The following is a 25024-nucleotide window of genomic DNA, read 5'->3' as shown; positions in this document are numbered from 1 at the left end:
CACGCGTCCTCGCCGCCGTGCACTGCCAGACACACGGGGCGCGCCAGGTTCAGATGCAGCACGTACAAACGCCCCTGTGTGCGCGGAGCGCGTGCGATCAGCCGCCCGTCCGGGTCTCGCAGCTCCAGGACGCCGTGGTTGATGCGGGTGTCGTAGCCGATCTCGTCCAGTTGGCCGACGCTGACGATGTTGCTCTGCAGCCTCGGGATGAAGTACACCTCCGACAGAACAAGGTGCTCGCCTGTGCGGCTCTCGAAGAGGATCGTTCCCCTCCCCTCGATTTGCACCGCCGAGCCGTCGCCGAGCTTGACCGAGCCACGAACGCCGGTGTCGAGGTCGGAGAAGATGTCCCTGCGTCCGGACATGTGATTGCTGGCTCCCGTGTCCAGGAACCAGGACGTGTCGCAGTCCTCCCCTGCTGCAGCGATGCGTGCCTGGGAGCGCTCCTCGCTCAGCAGGACATGTTCGTTGGCGCCCTCAGAGACGGAGAGCGCGCAGATGCTGGCGAGGAAGAGCGCAGACTCCTTCGGCTCCTCCTCCGTTTGCGTCAGGTTGACACGTTCCTTACGCTCACGGCGAGGCTCGGGACAGTCCCTGGAGATGTGATTCGCGTATTTGTTACAGTTGTAACATTTTACCTTGGACATGTTGCGACCACCCCCGGACTCCCGCTTGCTCTGCTCGCCGCCACGCCGAGTGCCCTGCGGCTGCTTGCCCTTGTTCTTGCCCCCCGCGGAGTTGGAGCCCTGCCCCTTCTCCCTTTGTTTGGCGCGCGCGAGCCACTCCTGCTCCGTGAGGAGGAGCTCGCCGCCGTGGTTCGAAATGGTGATGGAGCAGCGCTCAGTGGCCGATCGAAGTCGCCCGATCAGCTCCTCCACCGACATGCCGTTGAGGTCGAGCAGCGTTTCGATCGAACACGCGATCTGGGCGTACTGCGCGGGTACCTCGCGCAGAAACTTCTGCACCACCTTGATCTCCTCGACCGTGTCGCCGAGCGAGCGGAGGTTGTTGACGATGCCCGTAATCCGCATGCCGAAAGCGTCGAGCGACTCACCTTCCTTGAAAGCGATCTGCTCGAACTCCTTGCGCAGCGGCTGTGCCGTTGCCTCCCGGACGCGGTTCACACCCACGCGCATCATGCGGATCGCCTCCCACGCCTCGTGCGCGGTGTCCTTGACGGCGAGCGCCGGCGTCATCTCGGGCGGCGCTGCCCGGATCAGCGCCGAGAGTGCCGCCATGTCTTCCCTGCCGCCTGGCTCGCCCACGCCGGACACGGCCTCCCAGAGGCCCTGCGCCCGTAGGTTTATTTTCATGACGAGGGCCCACTCGATGTAGTTCGTCGCCGTCAGCGTGGGGTAGACGATGTTGCTGCCGTAGTTGGAGCGATCCTGCACCACGCGCTCGTGGATGATGACCTCGTTGCCGCCGCGCCTGACGATGCTGCGGCCACGGCTCCGCCCGCGTGGCCGCGCCGCAGCCCCGTCCGTGTCGCCTGCATGACCGTGTCCACCGCCCGGTCCGTCGGGTGGCGTCGTCGGCGTGCGTGCGCCGCCGTTGGACATGGTCGCCTTGGATCGAAGGTGGCTCTGATGCCAATTGACAGAAAATCGCTCTCGTGTAGCTGCTCTCTGAATCGACTCAGACAGAGATGAACACCAGGTTTTGCGTCGCGTAAAAACTGTGCGACTTTTCCGTTTTTCATTCCCTCTTATTGACTTACGAGTAAGCAGGAGTGGCCGGTAGAGATCCTACCTCGGCGCCACGATCTGGCTCACGCCCACGCCATCCCACGAGCACCAAGACCGGGTCCTTAGCCCTACATGCACGGCACGCACAGGCGTGGCTTGTGCCTAACTGAACTTAACTGAAAACAAGGAAAAAAACTGCTAAGCTACTGCTATCAACGACTAGATTAAGTTGTCAACAGCGAACAAGGTAAAATACCTGACCAGCACCATCCTTACAATCGTAGATGTGATGGCCACAACTATTATCTCAAGAGTCCGACCACTCCGGCAACGCCATCACCTTAAATTTGGCAATCACCCTGACCATGGTTGGAGATTGGAGGTATGGTAAAGCGGAATTAACTTCTACTATATATATGTGTGTGTGTGTGCGCGCGCGCGCGCACGCGCGTGTGTGTTTCTTTATTTTTCCGTATGAGAGAGATGTGTTCTGCTTTGGAAAACTGAAATGCTATTTTGCAAACCGTCCCACTGGTGATAACGGAATGATCGATTGAGTCATAGAACCTTGTTTTTCAGTTGATGACTCCTTTGTTGTTGCATTGTATTACAGTTATAGATCTTTGCAATTGCTAATTATATTTATTGTTTTCATTTTGTGGTTTTCTCGTAGTCAAGTTACAGATGTATGCTATTTGATATGTTCCAAAATGGACAACATTGCAAGAGGATAATTTATTAGTCGATAAACAAACACACATAACAAATTTGCAACATCATAATTATTAATACCGAGACTGCAACCGCCTAGTTCACCTTGGTGAATGAGAGGAGCTCGCGTTTGCTAGTCCACTTCTGCTCATACACCTCTGCCTTGTACTTGCCGTCTTTCCCGCCAAAATCTGATGCGTTGATGATGAGTTCGTAGTTCATTCCAGACACAAGTTGTTGTCTGCCACTCACCACCTTGTTGAACTTAAGCACACAGTTGACATGCTTAATGAACTCCAACACCGCCCAACTGCCGAGCTCTTGGATGTGTTTGTCATTGATGTTTCCAATTGGTTCCCATCCTTTATCTATTGTTGTGCTCCACAACTGGTTGCCTATCCGTTCCCCACAACCTGTAGCGGGTGAGCTGATGGCGTAGAGGAACACAACGACGATGATGACGAGAAAGCTAGATGTCCTCATGGCTATTGGACTACTTAATGGAATTTTAGGACTTGAGATAGTTATGTGGGAGTTTGGTGAATTGGTGATGTGAGTGGATCAAGAACAAGCGAGATGAGGGTGCTTAAATAGACATCATTTTAAGAGGCAGACAATAATTTGATGCTTATCCAAGTAGGCATTTAGAAGGGCATTTATGAAATCCTTTTATAAGGGGAAACTTGATTTAGAAATTAATCAATTTGATGCATATCCAAAGACCTTGACCTACTAGCAAGCTGGGAGTTTTCAATTTGATGCATATCCAAACTAGAAAGGTTTAAATACATACATTCTAGATGCTTGTATTTTGGAACAGAGGTAGTAACCAGTGCACCCATGAACAAGTTGTGGGTAATATCTTCTCATAACTTGGTCAAAATTAAAATGATTTATCTTAAGATGAACTAGGTAGGCATTTATACACTCATAAGAGGTTGTAGAAATCATGTATTTAAACCTTTGTTTAAAAATAGATCTAGATTACTGTCATGGAAATACTAATCGGAGTAACCATATATACTTTAACTATTATCTTCATGCCAAAATTTAGGTTGTTTCGCTATTACACAACCACTTATCTGTGTCATCACTTGGGCTTTGAAACTTGAGTATGATATGAGCAATATGAATAACGTGGATCTTTATTAAAAATGTTCAGGATGTTCAAATACATGTATCATTTGTAGTCAAATGCGACAACAATAAGTCAGTTTTTACTCGTACTCCAACCATTCAGCACGACCTACCTTGTCTTGCTCTGCTCGCTCGACGTCAACCTAACCTTACTCGAAAGAATAGCAACTATTTCTCCAATGCGTGCACATCCTGCAGTCGAGCCACTCCTCCGAGCTCTCCTTTCTCCCATTTTTAGATTCTCCTCTAATATATACTTCTCCCGGTAACTCCGAAAACCTTCCGGTAATCAAATGAGGTCATCCTATATATCGATCTTCATTTCCTGACCATTCCGGAAACCCTCGTGACGTCCGTGATCTCATCCGGGACTCCGAACAACATTCGGTAACCAACCATATAACTCAAATACGCATAAAACAACGTCGAACCTTAAGTGTGCAGACCCTGTGGGTTCGAGAACTATGTAGACATGACCCGAGTGACTCCTCGGTCAATATCCAATAGCGGGACTTGGATGCCCATATTGGATCCTACATATTCTACGAAGATCTTATCGTTTGAACCTCAGTGCCAAGGATTCATATAATCCCGTATGTCATTCCCTTTGTCCTTCGGTATGTTACTTGCCCGAGATTCGATCGTCAGTATCCGCATACCTATTTCAATCTCATTTACCGGTGATGGGGTCATAGTCCTAGGGTAGGGTCATAGGCCTGTCCTACAGGTCCTACCCAAGGACTACCCCACACAAGGGACAGGACCTTAAGTATGCCCGACTGAATTAAGGTGCCCCCATCATCCAGTCGGTAACAGGCCCAGAATCATCTAAGTCGGAGACTAACATTCGGAGAGCACCGGGCCTACCGACTGGATACACTCGGTACGTCGTAACCTCTCTGGAGGGAAACTGTTGTACGTTTCCGGGTGCATTTACTAGCATTTAGAGCATACGTTACCTGTAACGTATGCATTCAATCGCCACTACTCCACCCTTGAATCAGAACGTTGTGGAGGGCAGCGCACTCTATATAAGCCGCCCTCCCCCACTGGTAAAAGGGTTAGCAAATCTTTGTACTCCATATCACACTCGGTAAGAAGCTCCGAGAGCACTGAGACGTAGGGCTGTTACCTCCACCGCAGAGGGGCCTGAACTCATACAACCTCGCCGTAGCTAGGACTCTGCCCATCTCATTCGTACCCTACACATCTACTGTCAGGCTTATACCCACGACAGTTGGCGCCTTGGCGAAACTCGGATCCACTCGGAGACCAGTTCCAAGTGTTATCTGCCTTGAGCACCTTCATCTTCCTTCGATTAAAGAAGATCCCTTCACGGAAGAACCAGTACAACCAAAGAGCGAAACAGATCCGACTGAAGTCGATGTGCCTGCTGTGGTTGATCTGGTCACAGAGATTCTGGTAGTCGTTCCCGATTGGACTGTGCCGATCATGGCATATATCCTGAGACAGGAACTTCCAGAAGATGAAGTCCAAGCCCGGCAAATAGTTCGCAGGTCGAAGGCATTCACTGTCATTGACGGTCAATTGTACAAGGAGAGTGTTTCAGGCGTCCTCCAACGTTGCATTTCCCCAGAGGAAGGACAGTTGATCCTAGAGGATATCCACTCGGGGACCTGCGGCCATCACGCTTCTTCGAGAGCAATCGTCGCCAAGGCATTCAGAGCTGGATTCTTTTGGCTGCAGGCTAATGAGATGGCCAAAGCTATGGTCGACCGATGTGAAGGCTGTCAGTTCTACTCCAACAAATCCCACAAGCCAACATCTGCACTAAAGACAATCCCACTTGTGTGGCCATTTGCAGTTTGGGGATTAGATATAGTCGGACCATTCAAAACAGGCCAAGGAGGCTACACACATCTGTTGGTGGCAGTCGACAAGTTTACAAAATGGATAGAAGCCAAGCCCATCAAGAAACTCGACGCCTCCACAGCCGTTAAGTTTGTCAGGGACATCATCTCCAGATTCGGAGTGCCTCACAGCATAATCACGGACAATGGGACAAACTTCGACTCAGACAGATTCAAAGGTTTCTGTGCGAGTCAGGGTATCCGAGTGGATTTTGCTTCCGTAGCACATCCGCAATCCAATGAACAAGATGAGCGTGCGAATGGACTTATCCTTCAAGGTTTGAAGCCTCGACTCTTGAGAGAGGTAGGACATGCTGCTGGTGCATGGGTCACCGAGTTACCTTCAGTACTTTGGGGCCTCCGCACCACTCCAAACCGATCAACGGGGCGATCGCCGTTCTTCCTCGTCTATGGAGCAGAAGCGGTCCTTCCGAGTGACCTGCTTCACAATGTCCCGCAAGTCGAACTCTTCTCCGAAGTCGAAGCGGAACAAGCAAGGCAAGATGGAGTCGATCTTCTGGAGGAAGAACGCGAGATGGCACTCTCTCGTTCAACAATTTACCAACAAGATCTGCGACGCTTTCATGCACGTCATGTCAGGAGCCGCACGTTCCAAGTAGGCGATTTAGTGCTCCGAGTGGATCAGCAAAGACCCCACAAGTTGGCTCTGGCCTGGGAGGGGCCTTTCATCATTTCCAAGGTGCTGAACAACGGAGCATACAGACTCTACAATATTCAGAGGGAGACAGACGAGCCACGCGCATGGAACGGAGATCTCCTCAAGCGTTTTTATACGTGATCGTCGACTGAAGCAGTGTAATGAACAAGTTTGAAGAAATAATATATTCAGCAGATTCAGTTTTGTGCAGATTCAGAGTTCTCACACACAAAAAAAACTTAGCTGCGGTCCTGCATCGCCTAAGTACTCACTCCCTCCGAGCGTGCACTATACGTCGCACTCGGGGACTTAGCTGCGATCCTGAATCGCCTAAGTACTAACCTCCTCCGAGCGTGCACTATACGTCGCACTCGGGTACTTAGTTGTGATCACGAATCACCTAAGTAATAACTCCCTCCGAGTGTGCACTATACGTCGCACTCGGGGACTTAGCTGCGATCCTGAATCGCCTAAGTACTAACCTCCTCCGAGCGTGCACTATACGTCGCACTCGGGGACTTAGTTGTGATCACGAATCACCTAAGTAATAACTCCCTCCGAGTGTGCACTATACGTCGCACTCGGGGAGTTAGCTGTGATCATGCATCGCCTAAGTACTAACCTCCTCCGAGTGTGCACTATACGTCGCACTCGGAGGCTTAGCTGCGATCCTGAATCGCCTAAGTACTAACCTCCTCCGAGTGTGCACTATACGTCGCACTCGGGGACTTAGTTGTGATCACGAATCACCTAAGTAATAACTACCTCCGAGTGTGCACTATACGTCGCACTCGGGGACTTAGCTGCGATCCTGAATCGCCTAAGTACTAACCTCCTCCGAGTGGGCACTATACGTCGCACTCGGGGACTTAGCTGCGGTCCTGAATCGCCTAAGTTCTAACCTCCTCCGAGTGTGCACTATACGTCACACTCGGGGACTTAGATGTGATCAAGAATCACCTAAGTACTAACCTTCCTCCGAGTGTGCACTATACGTCGCACTCGGAGACTTAGCTGCGATCCTGAATCGCCTAAGTATTAACCTCCTCCGAGTGTGCACTATACGTTGCACTCGGGGACTTAGCTGTGATCAAGAATCACCTAAGTACTACCTTCCTCCGAGTGTGCACTATACGTCGCACTCGGGGACTTAGATGTGATCAAGAATCACCTAAGTAATAACTCCCTTCGAGTGTGCACTGTACGTCGCACTCGGAGACTTAGTTGCGATCCTGAATCGCCTAAGTCTTAATCTCCTCCGAGTGTGCACTGCAAGTCGCACTCGGGGACTTAGACGTGACCACGAATCACCTAAGTCTTAATCTTCTCCGAGTACGAACTAAGTGTTGCACTCGAAACAGCGTTCCAACAAAAGACTAAATTTTTTCATCCCGACAACATAAGTCCAAAAACGATAGCTGACTCAGTGCGGATCAAGATTACCCGCACCGATTTAAAAGTATGACGGCCAACAGAAGTGGCCTCAGTATCTTACAGGTAAACACTCGGCATACCGAGGATAAAGTTTTATCACGCGTCAGCTGGACCGGCGTCAGGACTAGAGGGCTCCACAAAAGTGTCCAAGTCGATTCCATCAGCGATGCGGGTAGCAGTCTCAAGGAACGTCTCCATGAAGTCTTCGAATTGAAGCTTCTTCGTGTTGGCGACCTTCAATGCTTTCAGCTTATCTTCCCGCACCTCCTTGCAATGGACTCGGACCAAGGATAGCGCAACGTCAGCACCGCAACGCGCTGCCGATTTCTTCCAGTATTGCACTCGGTCCGGAATCTCCTCCAGTCGCACCAATAGAGTCTCCATCTCCTGCCGCGACTCGTCCTCCGGCCAAAGCTCCTTTTCAATACGGCCGATGACTTCTCTCAGTCGGCTGATGAAAGGACCCACTTTGCCTACGCGGATATGCGCCCGGAGCAGATCCCGGTTGGCGTCCTCGCCGAGTGGCACATTGTCCTTCATGGACCGCTCCACAGCCGTCGCTTCAGCTTCGGCGTCACCACAAAAATCTGCACCAAACGAGCAAACAGACAGTAAAAACCGAGTCTTCGTCACACGGTACAACCACTCGACAAAGCATAAGACTTACCAGCCAGACGAGTCATCATCTGGACAGCCCAGTCGTTGACATACTTCTCCTGAGCTATCCATCGTTTGTTCCGAACAGCCATTTGATTGTGCAGTTCAGTCCTCTGTTTCTTCAGTCTCTCCACCTCCGCCACCAACACCCTGTTTGCCTCCAGCGCCTCCTCCAAGGACTTCTCTCGAACTTCCAGCGCGTCCTTTGCCGGCCATGGCGAGCATTGCAGCTTCTAGTTCACCAGCATACTGTTTCCTCTCCGCTCTCAAGGCTTCATAAGCGGTTCCCATTTCACAAGTTTTCTGCACCAAGAAACAAAGGGTAATCAGCAAGTTTATCAGTTCACAGGCTAAGTTCTTCAGACCCCTGCCGACGCAAGCAGTCGACAGCGGTCTCGGGGACTACACCCAGTGGGTTCACTGAGAGTGACCCCACTGGCATGCACCTCAAGCAGGCCCGCCCTATTGAGATGCATGTTTTCACCTACGCCTCAGGGGCTAATACTACTCCACCTGCGTGCAACTTACTCTCGGAGACTCTTACCGCAAGAGCGCTCCGACTGCAATAAGTACTCGCACTCGGAAATCTTGTCTACGGACACAACCAACCTAAAGACCAAATGTATAAAGACAACTGTCGGTGCAAGCACTCGACAGAAGTCTCGGGGACTACACCCACTGGGTTCACTCGGAGTGAACCCATTGCAAACAGCAGACAACACCCAGGGGGTTACAGAAGAAAAGTAAGTACTTACTAGACTACTTACTCGGATGTCATCGCGCAGCTCCAAGCTCCGCCGGTACAAAGCCGCAACCGAGTCATAAGCCCTCTTGGCCTCTCCGGCCATCAGCTCCGCCTGGATCATGGCCCCCTTGGCCGCTCCCACCTGCTCCTCTGGGACACACTGAATGCTGAATTCAGCATTCGAGGAACCGGGAATCGTGGGAAGTTCCTGGGGCATCCCAAGGTTTGCCCTAGTAGTTTCCTCATCCACCGGCACCGGTTCAGTCGGTGGAAGCACTTTGGTCGGTGGAGCATCGGCCGCAGGGGCGGCAGCAGGAGGAGCAGCCTCAAGGACAGGCTCCACGACAGGCTCCACGGCCAGGTCGGCTCTCCCCTGGTCGTCCCCGTCCAGACAAGTCGCCCCTGACAAGCCGAATAACACGGCGCCTCAGAAAAATAAAAGGATGGCGCAGTCTACATGAATAAAATACCCGACTCTCCCACAACATACCTGGCTGGGACGAAACGACGTTGTCCGTGTCCATGGGGTCGTCCCCTTGGCGGGCTGGCGAGGTCGCAGAAGTGGCAACCCTGTCGAGTGAAGTCCATTCGACTTGTAAAGCAAGAGTTCACTCGGTCAACAGAAAGAGCCGAAAGTTAGATTCACTTACGTGGAGGTGACAGGGATGGCCATCCTCATCCGCGGCAGAGCCTTCCGAGGTTTGGGCCCACTCGGCTTGGGCGCCCTGGAGGACTGGCCTGCAAGTTCAGCAGCTGTGTCCCTCGCCCTCTCGGTGCCTCGAACACTCGGTACCGCTGGGGGAACAGGCGGAGCACTCGACGACGCAGGAGGAGCTGAAGGGACGGCAGGCTCATGCCGACGCTTGCTCCGATGGTCTGCCCGCGGAGGTGGCGAGTCTGGCTCTCCGTCCTCTTCTTCTTCCTCGATGTCTTCCTCCTCCGACTCCCCGCTGTCGGAGACGTATTCGACGCTCTCCACGCTCCCCTCCTGGCTGCCGTCTTCCTCCTCCTCCTCCGGATTCCCGTTCGAGACGGGGGAGGACCAGTTGGTCCACTCCTGCATGAGGGTCAGTCGGAAACGTTAAGCATCACACGGAGATATAAATAAACGACTGGAATTAAGACAGTTCAATGCACTCGGCTAATGCTACTCACCTGATTCGGTGGAGGGTTGTCCGCGCTGTAAGGCGTCACTCGGCGGGCTCCTTTGGGGTTCTCACAGGGACCCGTGTTTTGGAGCACCCACGAGGTCACCTTCTCCTCGAGTATGCCCTCCACGTTGGTCCGAGTGGAATCCTCGGGCCCTGTGTAGTGCCACATAGCGTGGTGGCGGGCCTGCAGAGGCTGGATTCGCCGACCGATGAAGACTTCCAGCAGGTCAATACCGGTGACCCCCCTCCTGACAACATCCACGAGCGCCTCGACCAAAGGTTGGATGTCGTTCTTCTCGGCTTTTGAGAGGGCGAGTTGCTTGGGTGGAGCAGGGCGGTCCAGACTAAACGGAGGCAGCCCAGTCGATGCATTCGGACAGGCTATGTCCTGGCAGTAGAACCACGTCGACTGCCAGTTCCTAACCGACTCGCTCAACTGGAGAGCAGGGTAGCTGCTCCGACTCTTCTTCTGAAACCCTAAACCCCCGCAGAGCTGGAGGAGGTGCGTCTTGTCATCCGACTGACTGAGACGTTTGATGGTTTGAGAGCGGGCGGAGAAGATGTGTTTGAATAAACCCCAATGGGGGGGGACAACCGATAAAGCACTCACACACAATGAAGGCAGAAAGGTGGGCGATGGCATTCGGAGGGAAGTGATGGAGTTGAGCACCAAAATGATTCATGATGCCTTTAAAGAAGGGATGCGGGGGCAGAGAAAAACCTCTGTGAACATGGCTGAGGAGCAAGACGCGCTCCCCCTCCCGTGGCGCCGGCTCGACCTCGTCGTCCGTCGGCAGCCTCCAAGACTTATGCATGAGCAGGCCGTGCTCTACCAGCTCCAGCAGGTCCCCCTCCGTCACCGTGGAGGGGAGAAAGTCTCCCTGGATCCACCCCGCCGGCAACGGCCGCTGCGGCCGCAGAGCAGCCGCTGCCTTGTTCTTCTTCTTCCTTGCCTCCATCTTGCTGGTCTGACCTTTGGTCATGGCGGCGACGGCGAGCTCTCGAGAAGGAGGGGAAGAGAAGGGTGTATGAGCGCAGGAGGTGGCGAGGAAGACGGAGCAGGCAAGAGCAGAGGATTCGGCGAGCGTAACCGAAGGGTCTCATCGACCAGAGTTAAATAGAGCACCGACTGGGTCGCTGGCGAGCGGGCCCGAAATCTTATCTGCCCAACCAGCCGCGGCGATATCAGTGGAGGAGTTGAAGGCGCGAGGATCGAGGAGTCAGGCGCTACTCGAGCGCGCTGACGTCGCCCCCGCTAAGCGCGCGGAACCCGAAATTTGAGATCCCGGAAAATCCGTCGCTGTCAGTTGACCGGTCGCGTCAAAAGATGCCGCGAAAGCACTCGGTTCCCGACAGTCTGTTTCGCAAAACACCTCCACTCGGATCATTGGTCAGGAGAGATAAAATGGATAGAGGGAAGCAACGCCCAAGCCGAACCTAGTCCAGTCGGATCTGAACCTCGAGCGCTGCTTTGACGTTTCAACCCCAATCCATTCGGGGACTAATGATGGGGTCATAGTCCTAGGGTAGGGTCATAGGCCTGTCCTACAAGTCCTACCCAAGGACTACCCCACACAAGGGACATGACCTTAAGTATGCCCGACTGAATTAAGGTGCCCCCATCATCCAGTCGGTAACAGGCCCAGAATCATCTAAGTCGGAGACTAACATTCGGAGAGCACCGGGCCTACCGACTGGATACACTCGGTACGTCGTAACCTCTCTGGAGGGAAACTGTTGTACGTTTCCGGGTGTATTTACTAGCATTTAGAGCAAAGGTTACCTGTAACGTATGCATTCAATCGCCACTACTCCACCCTTGAATCAGAACCATTGTGGAGGGCAGCGCACTCTATACAAGCCGCCCTCCCCCACTGGTAAAAGGGTTAGCAAATCTTTGTACTCCATATCACACTCGGTAACAAGCTCCGAGAGCACTGAGACGTAGGGCTATTACCTCCACCGCAGAGGGGCCTAAACTCATACAACCTCACCATAGCTAGGACTCTGCCCATCTCATCCGTACCCTACACATCTACTGTCAGGCTTATACCCACGACAACCGGCAAGTCTCTTTACTCGTTCCGTAATACAAGATCCCGCAACTTACACTAAGTCACATTGCTTGCAAGGCTTGTGTGTGATGTTGTATTACCGAGTGGGCCCCGAGATACCTCTCCGTCACACGGAGTGACAAATCCCAGTCTCGATCCATACTAACTCAAGGAACACCTTCGGAGATACCTGTAGAGCATCGTTATAGTCACCCAGTTACGTTGCGACGTTTGATACACACAAAGCATTCCTCCGGTGTCAGTGAGTTATATGATCTCATGGTCATAGGAACAAATACTTGACACGCAGAAAACAGTAGCAACAAAATGACACGATCAACATGCTACGTCTATTAGTTTGGGTCTAGTCCATCACATGATTCTCCTAATGATGTGATCCCGTTATCAAGTGACAACACTTGCCTATGGTCAGGAAACCTTGACCATCTTTGATCAACGAGCTAGTCAACTAGAGGCTTACTAGGGACAGTGTTTTGTCTATGTATCCACACAAGTATTGTGTTTCCAATCAATACAATTATAGCATGGATAATAAACGATTATCATGAACTAAGAAATATAATAATAACTAATTTATTATTGCCTCTAGGGCATATATCCAACAGCTGCATCGGGGATATATGGCTATTTGGGAAACGAGTGCCCCTCCTAAGGCCAAAATACACATGTGGCGCTTGGTCAGGAACGGTCTTGCTGTTGGGGTGGAGCTCCATCGACGTAGGATAAAACCTGGAGTCTTTTGCACGGCCTGCGGGCGGGAGGAGTCTTTGAAGCATCGGTTTTGGACATGCCCGCATTCAGTTCAGTTCTGGCAATTGCTTCAATCGGACCTGGGTGTGCCTGTCGCTGCCCCTCCCCAGCATCTTGATTCCGCGCGCTCTATGTCTGCCTGGTTGCTGGGCTGGTTTGATGCAGCTTTAGATGATGAGAGGGGTTTGATGATTCAAGCTGTGTATGGCCTATGGTTGGCTCGCAACAATGCCAGGGATGGGAGGTCGATTGTGAAACCTGCTGAGCTTGTTGCTTCACTAAAGGTTCAGTTAACGGACTGGAAAACTTGTCATGAGACAAAGGCGTCTACAAAGGAGCCAAAACCTGTTCAGAAGTGGGAGCCCCTGCTAATGAATGGGTTAAGATCAACTCCAATGGCGCAGTTTCTAAGCAAGGTACAAAAGGAGGTGGTGGGACGGTGTTTCGTGATCACAATGGGGGGTTCCTAATGGGCATGTGCCAATCTTTCCCAAACATCTCTGACCCGGAGGCGGTGGAAATATTGGCCTGTAAAAGTGCTCTTCATGTGGCGGTGGACAAGAACTATGAGCGGGTGCACGTTGAGCTTGATAGCAAGGAGGTGGTACAGCAGATCAATCAATCCTCCAACAATTTATCTCCGATGGGTCACTGGGTACAGGAGATCAAGGAGTTGTTAAGGTCAAGGTTGGAAGCCAAGGTAACATGGGTTCGTCGATCCGGGAATGGTGATGCGCACAAGCTTGCAAAAGTTGCTGTAGGTGACAATAGGTCACAGGTTTGGGTGGGTGTTCCGCCAGATTTTCTTTTAAGTGTACTTTCGGATGACATTCCATGCGCGAATTAAATAAAGTGCAGTAAAATTTCAAAAAAAAAAGCACCATCCTTACAATCGTAGATGTGATGGCCACAACTATTATCTGAAGAGTCCGACCACTCCGGCAACGCCATCACCTTAAATTTGGCAATCACCCTGACCATGGTTGGAGATTGGAGGTATGGTAAAGCGGAATTAACTTCTAATGTGTGTGTGTGTGTATATATATATATATATATATATTAATAGATGTGTTTTTTTCTTTATTTTTCCGTATGAGAGAGATGTGCTTTGCTTTGGAAAACTGAAATGCTATTTTGCAAACCGTCCCAATGGTGATAACGGAATGATCGATTGAGTCATAGAACCTTATTTTTCAGTTGATGACTCCTTTGTTGTTGCATTGTATTACAGTTATAGATCTTTGCAGTTTTCTCATAGTCAAGTTACAGATGTATGCTGTTTGATATGTTCCAAAATGGACAACATTGCAAGAGGATAATTTATTAGTCGATAAACAAACACACATAACAAATTTGCAACATCACAATTATTAATACCGACACTGCAACCGCCTAGTTCACCTTGGTGAATGAGAGGAGCTCGCGTTTGCTAGTCCACTTCTGCTCGTACACCTCTGCCTTGTACTTACCGTCTTTCCCGTCAAAATCTGATGCGTTGATGATGAGTTCGTAGTTCATTCCAGACACAAGTTGTTGTCTGCCACTCACCACCTTGTTGAACTTAAGCACACAGTTGACATGCTTAATGAACTCCAACACTGCCCAACTGCCGAGCTCTTGGATGTGTTTTTCATTGATGTTTCCAATTGGTTCCCATCCATTATCTATTGTTGTGCTCCACAACTGGTTGCCTATCCGTTCCCCACAGCCTGTAGCGGGTGAGCTGATGGCGTAGAGGAACACAACAACGATGATGACGAGAAAGCTAGATGTCCTCATGGCTATTGGACTACTTAATGGAATTTTAGGACTTGAGATAGTTATGTGGGAGTTTGGTGAATTGGTGATGTGAGTGGATGAAGAACAAGCGAGATGAGGGTGCTTAAATAGACATCATTTTAAGAGGCAGACAATAATTGGATGCTTATCCAAGTAGGCATTTAGAAGGGCATTTATGAAATCCTTTTATAAGGGGAAACTTGATTTAGAAATTAATCAATTTGATGCATATCCAAAGACCTTGACCTACTAGCAAGCTGGGAGTTTTCAATTTGATGCATATCCAAACTAGAAAGGTTTAAATACATACATTCTAGATGCTTGTATTTTGGAACAGAGGTAGTAACCAGTGCACCCATTAACAAGTTGTGGGTAATATCTTCTCATAACTTGGTCAAAATTAAAATGATTTATCTTAAGATGAACTAGGTAGGCATTTATACACTCATAAGAGGTTGTAGAAATCATGTATTTAAACCTTTGTTTAAAAATAGATCTAGATTACTGTCATGGAAATACTAATCGGAGTAACTATATATACTTTAACTATTATCTTCATGCCAAAATTTAGGTTGTTTCGCTATTACACAACCACTTATCTGTGTCATCACTTGGGCTTTGAAACTTGAGTATGATATGAGCAATATGAATCATGTGGATCTTTATTAAAAATGTTCGGGATGTTCAAATACATGTATCATTTGTAGTCAAATGCGACAACAATAAGTCAGTTTTTACTCGTACTCCAACCATTCAGCACGACCTACCTTGTCTTGCTCTGCTCCCTCGACGTCAACCTAACCTTACTCAAAAGAATAGCAACTATTTCTCCAATGCGTGCACATCCTGCAGTCGAGCCACTCCTCCAGTCCTCCTAGCTCTCCTTTGTCCCATTTTTAGGTTCTCCTCTAATGCACATCCTGCAGTCGAGCAAATCCTAATATATACTTCTTCGAAAGAATAGCAACTATTTCTCCAATGCGTGCATCAGATGGACCATGGTCCGTGTTTTTTTTTTCTTGCAAGTTCTTCACGTTTTCTCGTTCTTTTTTATGTTATAATGCACGAAACCTTTTCACACATATGAATATTGCTTCATATAGGAGAATATTTTCTAAACATGGGATGAATGCTTAATTTGAAATATGTGAACATTAATATTGCGGTACATTATAATATTTCCATTTTTGCATTTTTTTTGGAAAAAAGAGGTTCAAACTCCCGGCCTCTGCATCAATCGATGCATCTAGTCATCTTTATTTGTTATTCGACATAAGTTTAACAAAAACATACATCAAGTCACTCGAAGCCACCACTCACGCCTACAAAACTCGATAATGTAGAGTGCTCTCACTCCCAGTATCTAAAACCGGTGGCGTCGCCGATCCATCCACATAACGTATTGGAACCCACACCCGGTACAACGGACCTAAAGTGTACACCACATGCACACATTTTAGATGCCGCCATCATCATCGAACCACTGACCCATCTTCAAGAGAGAGATCTACATCATCCTTTTCTGTACGTCCATCCGTCAACGCCACCACGGTGCCAAACGGCACCACCGCCCAGTGCTCGTCCGTCCAGACGCGAAGATTCTGGAAGATATGTCATGTGTACCACCTGCCGATCGACCAGGCATGACACAACGTAGCACCTGTCGGCCACGCATGACTTGACATCTCCATCAAAAACTCCATGCAAGACGAAGCCGCACCACCTCCTGCTTCTGTCTTCAATCTCTGCTCCACAAAGGATGCACACAAGAGAGAAAACGACATCACAGTACCATCATCGCCCAAACTGGAAGACCAGATCTGAGGGTTTCCCCAGGAGCAGCACGAACGGGTCCACAGTAGTTACACGATGATGCCTTCATCAAGGTAACGACGCAGAACACTGCCATTGCCTGCCATCGGCTCGGTTTTCACCGGCAACTATGTCTTCCCGAGTCGTAGCCGAAACTAGATGACGGATCTCGAGATTTGACCATCCAACCTAAGGCCGACCACCTCCGACGAAGGAGGTGGACACCACCGCCAGCGGAGCTGGCCAGACCAGATCTGATCGGAGTGTCGCCGACCAGTCAACCAAGGCCACATCCCCTCCTGATCCTCCCTCGCCACGAAGCCGCTGGAGTAGCGCCGAACCGCCGGAAAAGATGAAGACTGAAGGGCGATCTCGCACCGCTGGTCCCTCCAGACCATGGGGTTGCAGCCTAGACCCCTGCCGTCCCTATCATCAGCGGCACCCGGGCTTAGCCAGCGCAGGTCTCTGGGGACGACGATGTGGAGGAGAGGGGGAATGGGGCGACGGCCGAGGCGCTGGGTTTGGCCCCCTGATCGCCCTAGAGGGAGCGATACAAGGGAGCCCTCTTGATTTAGCTGACTAAACTCCATCCATTTATGCAATGTATTGATTTGGTGCATTTTAAAACTAATTCTACATTGTTCCTTCAGCTAATTTTACATCTTTCCTTCAGTTAATTTTTCAAAAAACAATGTACTGCTCCTTCCTTCCCAAAATAAGAGTTATGGTTTTAGTTCAAATTTGAGGCCGACTGTTTTCAAAGGTTTTCTACCAAAATAAAAGTTTCAGTGAGGGGGGAGGATCCCCACCTGAATTTCATTTCAATGATCATGCAAAGCATGAGGTGAAATAGTTTTACCACAACCTGGAGTGGGCTTTTAACTCGGATGTTTTCAGTCCATGGGACGAAGGAGTTTGTCCGCTAAATATGTTGGCAAGTAGATCATTTGTGGAGACATGTGTCTGTCTGAAAACTTTTGCATTTTTTGCTCCTAGATTTCCCACAAAACAATGGGTACAATGAACATGTCAAGTCAGCATAGGGTGCTGACACTAGTAGAAAACAGGGCTATCGTTCGGCCCTGGCCAGCCCATTAGTCCCGGTTCTTCAAGAACCGGGACCAATGGGGGGTATTAGACCCGGTTCGTGAGCCCAGGGGCCGGCCGGGGCCTCGTGGGCATTGGTCCCGGTTCGTGTGGAACCATTTGTCCCGGTTCGAGCCACGAACCGGGACCAATGGTCCTCGCTGCTGGCCCACAACCTTTAGCCTTGGTTCATGCCACAAACCGGGATAAATAACTTGCCGACATATATACCCACCGCCCCGGCAGAGCACTCCACAGTGCTATGTTTTTGTCGAGCCGGCGAGGGGAGGGCATTTGGGTGCTCTAGTTCACCTCCTATGCACATGAGGTGTTCGATGAAATGCCCGAGCCACACTAGTTAAGCTTTCTCCTCTTGAAACTCGACCTCCGAGCTCCATTTTCAACGAGACTTGTCTAGATTTAGCGGTCCGTCACGCCCCGTCCCCGCCCCGTCTTCACCGTCGTCGATCGCCCGCGCCGATCTCGTCGCCGGCACCACTGTGGTGAGCCTCTTGTTCTTATCTTCTTTCTGAAAGAAAAAATTCTGACTTCAGATAGATACTTGTCTAATTATCTTACTTTTATTATTCCTTGTCATTATATAGTGCGATGGTTTTGGTATCCGCCCCCGTCGGCCCTCGTCCTGTCTATAATTCAGATGTGGTATATATTATCTTTTCATAACTATTTGGTTCATTTATTGTTTATGACAATTACGATGACCAATGTGACATATATTTTTTATCTAGGAGGTATGTGAACCGGAAATTCCAACCCACCTAGAAATGCTTCTCGAGAAGTTAACTTTGGTTGAGAAAGAAAACAAATACTTGAAGGAAAAATTGAAAATAATTGAGGATAAGAATATGGAAATGGAGTTGCATGTTGCCAAGGTCATTGACGATCGCAAGATGAAGATCGATGCGATGCGGTTGAAGATGGATGCAATGCGCTTGAAGATGGATAAAATGCGCTTGAAGATTAGGAATTTTAGAAAATATGCCATTGATAAAGAGGCTTGGTATCATTATGCTGTTGGGTCAATTGTTACCTTACTTGCGATGTTGATCGCGTTTGTTATTGCATTTAAATGTTTTACATAGTTGTATGTTGTGGGTGAAATGATGATATCATGCCAACTTGGAACCTTTTCAGAGTTCATTTCAAATGCTTTTCAATTTCATGGTCTTATAGGTCATAATAATCAGTAAATGCATGAAAAATAACAAATAAAGTCAGAAAGGGTTGTAAATTGATGATGTGGCTTTGAATGGTGCATTTTGAACACAGAAAAACTATGGAGTTCAAATAAGTTCAAAAAAATGAAATCCCTTTGTAACAGACGAGTTTCCTTATGAAACCCTCATACTTCGAAAGAGATTGTCCGTTTTGTACACGAAGTGCATCCAGTTTTTGCCGTAACCCTCTCAACTTTCTTGCACATGCTATGTGGATGAAATAATGATACCATGCCAACTTGGAACCTTTTCAGAGTTTATTTGAAAGGCTTTTTCATTTCATGGTCTTATAGCTCAAAATAATCATTAAATGCATGAAAAATAACAAATGAAGTCAGAAAGGGTTGTGAATTGATGATGTGGTTTTGAATGGTGCATTCTAAACACAAAAAAACTATGGAGTTCAAATAAGTTCAAAAAAATGAAATCCCTTTGTAACACACACTAGTAGAAATAAGGGCTTTCGTCCTAGGTCGAAAAACACATTAGTCCCGAATCCTTTACGAACCGGGACTAATGTTAGTATTAGTTCCGGTTCGAGCGGCAAAGGCGTCGGTCGGGCATTAGTCCCGGTTCAAATGGGATCTTTAGTCCCGGTTCGTGTCTCGAACCGGGACTAAAGGGTTTGGAGGATTTAGTCCCGGTTCGTGTCTCGAACTGGGACTAAAGGGTTTGGAGGATTTAGTCCCGGTTGGTGTCTTGAACCGGGACTAAAGGGTAGACCTTTAGTCCCGGTTCGTGACACGAACCGGGACTAAAGGTGTTCAGATTTTTTTTTTCTGTTTTTAAATTCTTGTTTGTAGTTTCTGTTTTAAATTGCTTATATCTTTTAGGATATTTGATGTTTTTGATTGATTTTTTTTGCATTAGATTCGAAATTTTGTCTAGTTTCTGTTTGTGCCATTAGTTTTCAAATTTGAATGGTTTAAATTTGCTTCAAACCCAGTTTTTGAATAACTTTAGTTTACAAATAGTTTTTAATTTAATTCTTTTTGCTCCCACTCATGTGTTAGACTGTTGTCACAGTAAGATTTATTTGGTTATTTTTAGAATAATTTAAATTAGGATTTTAGTTAAAGAAATATTGTTTTGCTTATATAGTTGTTTTAGTCATTTAATTGTTGTTTTTTATTATTTTTAGTTAGTTCTTTCTGTAGATTTTAACATGTTGTAGTATGGTGCATATTTAATGCACAAAAAAAAATCTACAGTTCAATTAATTTTTAAAAAATGCCTTTGTAGCAGATGGGTTTTCTTCTGAAACCTTGATACTTTGAGTTTTGTAGAAAATAAACAAAAATGATAAAATCTTCAAAAAATAAACAAAAATGATAAAATCTTCAAAAAATAAAATCCTTTGAGATGTTGTTAGGTTTTAGTGTCTAGTCGGTATAGAAATTTTGAGATCTGAATTTTGACCGTTTTTGCAAAAAAAGGAAAAAAATAAACGGCCATAACTTTTGCATACGACGTCAAAAAAAATTAATATATAAAAAAAACTAGAAAAAATTGGTACTCGATTTCACCCGGGCTTGCCCGGTCAGTTTTCTCACATGCTCAAAATTCCAAATGGAAAAAAAGTTATTTCAAAAAGAAAGTTTTTTCCAAAAAAAAGAAAAATAATTTTATTTAAAAATATTAGGTTGTTTTCATTGAAATTCACTATTATTGTTACTTATTAAGTTTATTTTAATAATTGTTTGAAATTCAAAAAAATAAATCATGTGACATGACATCAAGACCCAAGTTGTTTAGGATTGATAGCTTACTATTGTCAGGAAAACAACAAGTGCACACTTGGCAACTAGGGACGATAGAACCAGAAAATTAAGCGTGCTCGGGCTGAAGCAGTGAAAGGATGGGTGATCGACCGGGAAGTTAGACGATTTGAAATGAGTGATCCACGCTAGAGCAGTGAGGATGGGTGATTAGAGATTAAATTGTAAAATAATTCAAAGATTAGAAAATTGGAATAAAACATAAAAAATATTCAAATTTTTTTTTTTTTTAAAAAATCTACCTTTTCGGGTCAAACAGACAAAAAAACAGACGGATCCTTTAGTCCCGGTTCGTAAGTAGAAATGGGACTAAAGGTACTCCCTCCGAGGCGGCCACGTGGAGTACCTTTGGTCCCGGCTTGAAACAGGGCTGGGACTAAAGGTTAGGCCTTTAGTCCCGCCCCTTTAGTCCCGGTTGGTGAACCGGGACTAAAGCCCTTACGGGCCGGGACTAAAGGCCCTGTCTCCACTAGTGACACGAGTTTCCGTATGAAACCATGATATTTTGAAAGAGATCGTCCATTTTGTACACGAAGTGCATCCAGTTTTTTATTGTAAGGAGAAACAAAACAAAATAAGCTAACTAAAAAATTAAGAAAACAAAAATAAAGCAAAAAAACAAAAAAAATGGAAAAATAAATAAAAAATAGATGTTCCTCTCCACGTTGGAGCCGCGACGGAGCTTATAAATAGGCTCAGAAGCCCTTCGCTTGGCGAGGTGGGACTAAACATTCAAGCGCACCACGGCTGTGGTAGGCAACCGGTACCAATGAAAAAAAGAAATATAATAAATAAAGCAAAAAAAACTGAAAAAAAATAAATTTTTTTGCCACCAACCGGGCCACCACGGCGTGAATACGACTAGAAACCCATCCATGGGCCAGGATTTAGGCCCGCAGTAGGCCCATGAGGCAAAGTATTAGCAAGTAGGCCCATAAACCTGAAGTGGAGAGGAGCTCGAGAGGGGTGCGACAGTGGGGCTTATAAACCACTGCGCGCCCCTCTCAACTAGCGAGGTGAGACTAAACTTTGACCGCGACGCGGGCAGCACAGGGGCCTTTGGTACCGGTTTGTGGCACCAACCGGTACCAATGCCCACCCTTTAGTTCCTGTTGGTGCACCAACCGGGACCAAAGGCCGCCGCTTCCCGCCATTTGGGCTGCTGAAAAGTGACCTTTGGTCCCGGTTGATGGCACCAACCGGGACTAAAGGGGGCATTGGTACCGGTTGGTGCCACGAACCGGTACCAATGGTTTTGCTATATAAGCCAGCAGTTGTGAAAATTTCGTCAGTTTCTTCGATTCCTCCGACGACGCCGCCAGGCTGCCCGAGCTCGCCGTCGTCGCCCCTGCCCCCGACCACGCCGCCGTTGCCCGGCCCGACCACGCCGTCGTCGCCCCTGCCCCCTGACCACGACGCGCGCCCTCGTCGTGCCTCTACTGCGCCCCTACCCGCCCCGTCGACGCCGTCGCCGCCCTTTGCCCCGTCAATCGCCATCGCCCCTGCCCCGACCACGCCGCCGTCGCCGCCCTCTACATCGACGCCGGCGCCATGCCTCTCCTTGGTCAGGCCGGCGCCGCCCACCCTGTCCTCTGCTTTGTTCATATAAATGATGATTTGTTTTTTTTCATTTTTATAAAAATGTATATATGTATGTATGTTTTCTGTGCATATAAAAGTTAGATTTTTAGTACATTTGGGTACATGTTAGGTTACTTTTATCTATATATGTTCTCTGATTTAGTACATTTTAGGTTAGTTTCATTTTTAGAAAAGTTTTATATATTTAGGAAAAGAAGGAAGAGAAGGAAGAAGGAAGAAGGAAGAAGAAGAAAAGGTTTTATATATGCAAAAGTTACATTTTTAGAAAAGTATTATATATAGCTAGGAAGATAACGAAGAAGAAGAAAAAGAATGAGAGGAGAGAAAGGAAAATAATAAGAGGAAGAAAGGAGAAGAAGAGGAGAAATAAATAAGAAGAGGAAAAAAAGAAGAAAAAGAAGAGGAGAAGAAGAAAGGAATAGAGGAGAAAGAAGAAAAAAAATCATTTTCTATTTTTTTCTTCTTCTTTCTCCTCTATTCCTTTCTTCTTCTCCTTTTTTTCTTTTGTTTCTTCGATTGCTCCTCTTCTATTCCTTTCTTCTTCTCCTCTTTCTATTTCTTCTTTTGTCTTCTTACTTTTTATCGGGTATGTCGTTGTCGATATACCCCCTCTCGATCGAACTTCAACACGAGGGGGGGTACCGATATACCCCCTCCCCGATAACATTATTTTCCCATGTATATGTATGTCGCGTCATTGTCGATATAACCCCCTCCCGGATAACTTCGACATGAGGGGCGGTCGATATATATACCCACTCTCGACCGTGATAACTTATACCACGGGAGCACCCCGCTCGGCCCTCTCGCTCGACCAAAACTCTCGAGGACACCGAAACCCTAGAGAAAAAACGATGTTGGTCTCCTACCCCCTCTCGCCGCGCCCCTACCCGACAAACTCTCTCGAGACCACCCAAATTTACCAAGTTAAAAGAGGGTTGTCGTCGAGGCTACCCTAAACCCTTGAAGCGTTGTGTCGAGGCCACCCCAAACCCTTGAAGCGTTGTCTAGGCCACCCAAACCCTAGAGAAGCATCCTCGAAGCCACTAACATGATTCCTTATTGTGATTAGCTAGCTTGTTCTATGTTTTCCACTAATATATATCCATCTGTACCATGTTTGAATAATAATTGACATGTGGTAAATATTTGCAGAAATATGGATCACTCCCGAGACGAAGAGGAAGAAGCGATGTTGGGGAAGATAATCGCACAAGGAAGTGATGTCATTGCGTCGTTTCTCAGAGACACCGATGGTCTGGAAGGACCGGGTGAAGAAGAGGGCTATGTTCATGATGATTTGGAAGGACCGGGTGAAGAAGAGGGCTATGTTCATGATGATTTGGAAGGACCGGGTGAAGAAGAGGGTGTTCATGATGATCTGGAAGGACCGGGTGAAGAAGAGGGCGTTCATGACGGCTCCGTTGACCGAACCGAGTCCGGCCAGGTATATATATATTAGTTAAGCCCGTGCTGACTAGTTAATTGATGCATTCATTGTTTTCATATGTACACATATTAATTAACTCCCGTCTTTCTTCTTTTTTCTCTAGCCCTTCAGATCAACCTCAACTTCGGTAAAGAAGCAAGGCCCAAAGAAAAAGTTGCGCTCAGATGAAAGGTTTGAGATCACAGCAACCGCGCGCGATGGCAAGCCGATTGAACCCATCCGGACAAGGGATGCATTTCGTGCTCAGTGCGGGGTTCTTGTTAGGGACAAGATCCCGATCAGTATCCAGCAATGGTTAAAGCCAAAGAAGGAAGACCCTAAGGTGCCGACGTCTTATGTCTCTGATAAACAGAAAGAAGATCTTTGGACAACGCTTAAGGAAAATTTCACCCTACCGCCAGAGGAGGATCCAGAGAATCCAGTTAAAGAGGAATTGATCAAGTCTCATGCTCTTAAGAAGATGGCAGAACTATTGAGGAGGTGGAAGAATGAGCTGAAAACGTTTGTCGACAAAGAAGAGACACCAGAATTCACCGGCCGGTTTGAGAAGATCAGAGATCAATGGCCTACATTTGTGGCCCACAAGACATCGGAAAAGAGTAAGAAGATGTCAGCGACAAACAAGAAAAATGCTGCGAAGAAGAAGCATCACCATCGCACGGGGTCAGGTGGTTACCTCAAAGCCCGACCTTTGTGGGACAAGGCTGAGAATGACCTGATTGCTAAAGGGGTCGAACCAGAGACATTGCGATGGCCAGACCATTGCCGGACTTGGTTCTTCGGGGTTGGCGGAACCTTGGACCCTGTATCAGGGGAGTGCATTTGGACGGAAGAGCAACTGCGAATACCCGTCAGGAAGCTTCAACACTATATCGCCGCAGCACAGGTAGGGGCGTTCATTCCAAACAGAGAGAATGACGAGCTCACAATGGCCCTCGGGAATCCTGAGCACCCTGGACGGACACGAGGCACGCCATGCTCCCTTCCGTGGAAGGTTGGGTTTCCGGACGCAGGGGGTTATAAAACCCAGGAGAGGAGGAAGAAAGCGGAGCATAGCCAACTGCAGGCGCTGCACGAAAGGGTACAAGGGCTAGAGGAACGAGAAGGAGATCGCAGCAAACGACCTGCCGAAGCTTCCCCTGAAGCTATCCCGCCATCTCAGCGGAGAAGCAGCGTGGCTTCCACCGAGCAGACTCAGCAGCTGGAGCCTGTCTTCACGTGCTACCCCGTGGATGCTATCAGAGAGTCTCAACATTGCTACCTTATGACGCAATGGATGACATTCAAAGTCAAGGCGGCTGTTGGCTCTGTTATACCTAATGAACCTGGCTCAGCCTACCACGGCCAGCCGATTCCAGAAGGATATGCTAGGGTGATGGTGGATCAAATAACGGAAGGATTT

At 48.1% G+C, this 25024-nt stretch overlaps 2 protein-coding genes across 2 annotated transcripts; both read right to left on the bottom strand.

The window, feature by feature from the left end:
- Positions 1 to 2401: 2401 nt before the first annotated feature.
- LOC123431296 (cysteine proteinase inhibitor 8-like) lies at positions 2402 to 2938 on the bottom strand. Its single transcript, XM_045115118.1, has one exon. The coding sequence runs from the start codon at positions 2880 to 2882 to the stop codon at positions 2496 to 2498; it is 387 nt and encodes a 128-aa protein (XP_044971053.1). The 5' UTR covers positions 2883 to 2938; the 3' UTR covers positions 2402 to 2495.
- An 11235-nt stretch (positions 2939 to 14173) lies between these two features.
- LOC123431295 (cysteine proteinase inhibitor 8-like) lies at positions 14174 to 14727 on the bottom strand. The gene has a single exon (XM_045115117.1). It carries the CDS (start codon positions 14654 to 14656, stop codon positions 14270 to 14272), a length of 387 nt encoding a protein of 128 aa, XP_044971052.1. The 5' UTR covers positions 14657 to 14727; the 3' UTR covers positions 14174 to 14269.
- Between the last annotated feature and the right edge of the window lie 10297 nt (positions 14728 to 25024).

The sequence above is a fragment of the Hordeum vulgare genome, chromosome 2H (assembly GCF_904849725.1).
Source record: "Hordeum vulgare subsp. vulgare chromosome 2H, MorexV3_pseudomolecules_assembly, whole genome shotgun sequence".
Lineage (NCBI taxonomy): Eukaryota > Viridiplantae > Streptophyta > Magnoliopsida > Poales > Poaceae > Hordeum > Hordeum vulgare.
This window is presented reverse-complemented; position numbering and strand designations above follow the sequence as displayed.

Excerpts from the sequence above, each read along its gene's own strand:
- LOC123431296 (XM_045115118.1), bottom strand. The coding sequence starts at position 2,882 with ATGAGGACATCTAGCTTTCTCGTCATCATCGTCGTTGTGTTCCTCTAC.
- LOC123431295 (XM_045115117.1), bottom strand. The coding sequence starts at position 14,656 with ATGAGGACATCTAGCTTTCTCGTCATCATCGTTGTTGTGTTCCTCTAC.